This window comes from Melanerpes formicivorus, unplaced genomic scaffold (genome assembly GCF_026170545.1).
Source record: "Melanerpes formicivorus ecotype bairdi unplaced genomic scaffold, bMelFor1.0.p_v2 SCAF_16, whole genome shotgun sequence".
Classification (NCBI taxonomy): Eukaryota; Metazoa; Chordata; class Aves; order Piciformes; family Picidae; genus Melanerpes; species Melanerpes formicivorus.
This window is the reverse complement of record NW_027142368.1, coordinates 8,786,589-8,791,284: the sequence shown is the minus strand read 5'-3', so window position 1 is coordinate 8,791,284 and position 4,696 is coordinate 8,786,589. Positions and strand designations below refer to the sequence as shown.

Below are 4,696 nucleotides of genomic sequence, written 5' to 3'. Positions count from 1 at the left end.
GGCTAAAGAACACAATTTTCAACACAAACTGGGCCAAGTCAACATTTGTTAATGGGATTAAAATGCCTGTAAGAAAAGGATGCAACAGTCATTTCAAGAGATTCTGCTCTTCCTATGTTCAGTAACTCTGGTTTAGAGAGCCGACACCCCCCCCTCTTGTTATTTTCCCCCTTTTAAACTTAGTTATCCTTTCTGCAGGCATATAACAGCATTCTTGAAAACCTTTTAAAAGGCCTTTTAGGGGAAATGTTGGCAACTAAATGAAGCATATTTTAAGAAGAGTAAATCAGTAACATGGCAGAAAAGGAGAGAAATCTCAGTCCATCAGTGGAAAGCTTTTATTTTAAAGCATGCAGGTTGTGAGGATACGTACAGCCACTTCACACGTACAGCTACTACATTTTTGGTCTGGTGACAGTTCCAGAAGTTAATCAGCTATCTTAGGGCATTCAGATGAGATTTTCCCAGTTATCTTTTTGATATTTAAGTGGAGCTACTATCTGCAAAATGAAAACTCTTTTCTGTGGGCTGATAGCGATGTGTGCTATGATCCACTCCCCAGACACGCCAGGAACATGCACATCATTACTAATACAGTGGCTACTTGGCTCCCAGACAGGATACCTTTTGCTTGGTTTGGAACTGTTTAGACAGTCTTTAAAAACTGGTTGTGTTTAGTTGCTTTAGGTGCTTGGCTTGGCTCCACAAGGCTTTTCTCTGCCGCCACAGAGTCGCTGTACAGAACAGACTGCAGGTAGCTGATGTATTTTATTGCAGCACGGAGCGTCTCCACTTTGCTGAGCCGCTTCTCCAAGTACTCCTTGGGCAGATGGTGCCTCAGTTTAGCATAGCCTTCATTGACACATTTAACCCTCTGTCTTTCCCTCTCATTCCTCTTTCTGATAAAAGCTGGCCCATAGGAGTACTCACTTCTGTGGTAGCTAGAATGGGGCATTTGGTAAGGAAAGGTGCAGGGCTCACTGTAGAAGTTCTCCCTGATGAGGTGATCAGACATGAAAGGCAAGAATGACAAATCTTCAGAGCAAGTGACCTGGTTTGGTGTTTCTGGATACATGTGAAATGTGACCACTGTGTCAGCACAGAAAGGCCTAGCCAGCTGTATGTGCTGAGTCTCGGCACAGATGGGCAACTTCTCCATGAGGTTGCTGTAGCTTTTTCCATCCATCAGGTTCTGTATTTACCCTGAAAATGCATAACAACATCATAGGTTTAGCAACTCATACTGAAGAGTAAAAAACACTCACACGGACTTACCAACATTTGGCATTGCTGCCATATTTCAGGAGAGACTTCTAATGCATTTTCATAGAATTATAGAATCAACAAGGTTGGAAAAGACCTCAGAGATCATCAAGTCCAACCTATCACCCAACACCTGATGACTAACAAAAGCAAGGCTTCAAGTGCCACGTCCAATCCTTTTTTGAACACCTCCAGGAATGGCGACTCCACCACCTCCCCGGGCAGCACATTCCAATGGCCAATCGCTCTCTGTGAAGAATTTCTTCCTAACACCCAACCTAAACTTCCCCTGGCACAGCTTGAGACTGTGTCCTCTTGTTCTGGTGCTGGATGCCTGGGAGAAGAGACCAACCCCCACCTGGCTACAACCTCCCTTCAGGTAGTTGTAGAGAGCAATAAGGTCTCCCCTGAGCCTCCTCTTCTCCAGGCTAAGCAACCCCAGCTCCCTCAGCTTCTCCTCATAGGGCTTGTGCTCGAGGCCTCTCCCCAGCCTCGTTGCCCTTCTCTGGACACACTCAAGTATCTCAATATCCTTCTTAAATTGAGGGGCCCAGAACTGGACACAGGACTCAAGGTGTGGCCTAACCAGTGCTGAGTACAGGGGCACAATGACTTCCCTGCTCCTGCTGGCCACACTATTCCTGATCCAGGCCAGGATGCCATTGGCCTTCTTGGCCACCTGGGCACACTGCTGCCTCATATTCAGCCAGCTGTCAACCAGTAGCCCCAGGTCCCTTTCTGCCTGGCCCCACTCCAGCCACTCTGACCCCAGCCTGTAGCACTGCATGGGGTTGTTGTAACCAAAGTGCAGCACCCAGCACTTGGACTTGTTAAATGACATCATGTTGGACTCAGCTTAGAAATTGAGAGCATCTACTTTTATGCATTCCACATAGGTTTAGCTTGCTCCAAATTAATCAAAACTTATCTCTCTACAACCATAAACAAAGCAGGCCAACATCTGAGGCATTCTCTCCCTTCCCTTTTCCTCCCTGGAAAAAAATTAAAATCTGCAAGTTGTGCAGGGAATGCATCTCAATCTAATTTTAAGTCTGCCAAGTACTGCATCCATTCTACATAAAAGGATTTACACAAAGTATAGCAGATGAATTTCTGCTGCATGTAGCATCTCCTTGGGTCCTTGTGCTCCTTTTGCACTCACCTGCAGATTAAACACAGATATGAATACTAAATAAAATCCTGCTCAGAGAGGATTATTAAATGATTGATTTATTAATGGGAAAAATGCATAACAATAATGTTCCTCCAACTATAAATCATTTTACTAAGGAGGGATTGCATGTAGTTATTGGGGCACTTCTAGAAACCCATAACTCAGCCTGGCCTACTAAAACCACATTCCCTCTCTTCAGAGCAGCATTACAGCATCCTTAACTACTCAAATCACCTTTACACATTTACTAGAAAGATAATCTTGCAGTACTTTATATGAAGCTACATTACAGTGCTTTCCCAATAATTATTCAAACACCTAAATATCAGCACAACTGTAATGACTGTTATCTAATATTTACTTTATAAGCAATTAAAAATGGCTAGTTATTTTAAAATAATTACTATGATGCATCCTCACAGACTTCAAGCAATACTTGCCTGCACAGAACTTACCAAAAAATGCTCTTTATCACCAACCACTTCCATACATAGTTTCATACATTGCTGTCTAACACATCTGGATGATATTTATAGCCTCTGAAGTAGAAAACGTACCTGAACATTAACCTAGGTCACTAGAAACATTTAGATTCCACATTCACAAAAACCTTGCAAAGCTTCAAATGTTAGGACTACAGTTCCATAATATAAATGAGATCTCCTTAACCCCATACCCTTGTGAAGGATTCTTTCAGCATTTTCTAATGACTTCATACCTGCCACACTTAGTACAGAAAGAATTTTTCCACAGTATGAACATATTCTCTCAAAAATGCCTCTGTATTCTTCTTGTCTTTCTTTAATGCAGATAGATCTCACAACAGAAACCCTGTGAGCTAGGAATTTGTTTACAGCAGGTACTTCAGTGAGTAGGCTAGAAGCATGAACACACATCCACTTTACATTAATATGCATGCAGAAAATCAGAGGGGAATATATACACTCTAGCAGACAGCCATCTTTCCCTTCTCTGCTTTCACACATTGGGTTATGTTCTGAAAACATTCTACTGATAACAGTTTACAAACACTGTCTGAAGGAAGAAAAGTCTATTCCATAGCAAACCCCCCCCACTTTGTAGGAAAACACTCCAGAGTGAGAAGCCAAAACCCATACAGACCCTTGACATACTTACAGTATTTGTTGCTTAGTACCAAGACTTCTGCTGCATAACAGCATTACACAAACCAGTTACCTGCTCCTTCACTACCTGCATGAAGTGCAAAATGCAAGTGTTAGTATCATTTTTCTTTTAGACCAGAGACTCACCAACTTTCAACTGAAAGGAAAATCCAAGGAAACAAGATGCGCTATTTTAAGATTGATGAACAATACCTGAAAATATCTGAATAATATTTTACAAGAAGAAGGTCATTTTCATTTTTTCTTACACTTTGGTAAGTAAGTGATCATATCAAACACAATTCATTCACAAGCTAGAGAACACTGCCACTTAATAGCTGGTAGAAGACATTTCCAAAAAGACTGATATTCAGTGAAGATCTGTAGCTAGATACAGCAATACCCAAGCCTCTTACCTGACTAACGTAGCCTGTTCCGCTGAGCCAATGCCTGCTGCAATTTATAGTCAATTGACAACATGCAAACTAGCTTACAGTTAGATCTGCTCATTTCTGGTTTGGCTTTTCCACCCACACCACAGCTATGATGGCAACAAAACTTGGCAGTCAGGGCTAGAAACTTAAAAACTGTATTGAACACAACCAATTACCTGAAAAAAAAAATAATAAGTGATCAGGAATGTACTTTGTTTACTTCCTGCATGTATTCTGTTACACTTTACTGAAGTACTATTTTCTTTTATTGGCATTCTGTACTTTAAATGTCCAAAGAGAAAACTCAGCTGAAATGTCTTTAAACGTTTACCATCAAGGCATAAACAAAGTAATTGTCATAGCTTCACTTTGAATTTATTAAGTTTGTGATGGGTTAGTCTCCAGATTACAGGTAGGACACACAGATTAATATGCTCAAATATAATCTTCATTATACATTCCCTTCGTGTTAAAAAGCGTAGCACTATATAAAAGGACTCTGCTAATGCACTTATGGAAGTAAGACAAAATTTTGTTTAACCTCAGGTGTGTAGTATGGAGCAATCAGTCTGTATAATCAAATCTATAGAGGTGTATGGGCTTATCCAGTTGTACAGGTACAACAAAACAGAACACAGCTTCCAGACTCACACAATTTATGAGATTACCTTGACACTTTAGGCTGTCTCAAGAATAGACTA

General features: G+C 41.0%; 1 protein-coding gene across 2 annotated transcripts; it reads right to left on the bottom strand.

Moving 5' to 3' along the window:
- Positions 1–333: 333 nt before the first annotated feature.
- Positions 334–4,185, bottom strand: ASCL3 (achaete-scute family bHLH transcription factor 3). 2 transcript variants are annotated; one of them, XM_068148592.1, is made up of 3 exons: positions 3,575–3,597; positions 2,355–2,425; positions 334–1,203 (listed from the first exon to the last, which is right to left on the bottom strand). In XM_068148592.1, the coding sequence occupies exon 3, from the start codon at positions 1,184–1,186 to the stop codon at positions 647–649; it is 540 nt and encodes a 179-aa protein (XP_068004693.1). In that variant the 5' UTR covers positions 1,187–1,203; positions 2,355–2,425; positions 3,575–3,597; the 3' UTR covers positions 334–646. The 2 variants fall into 2 exon arrangements, with proteins under 2 accessions (XP_068004693.1, XP_068004692.1); XM_068148591.1 differs by lacking the exon at positions 2,355–2,425 and having other exon boundaries at positions 3,575–4,185.
- Between the last annotated feature and the right edge of the window lie 511 nt (positions 4,186–4,696).

Excerpts from the sequence above, each read along its gene's own strand:
- ASCL3 (XM_068148591.1), bottom strand. The coding sequence starts at position 1,186 with ATGGATGGAAAAAGCTACAGCAACCTCATGGAGAAGTTGCCCATCTGT.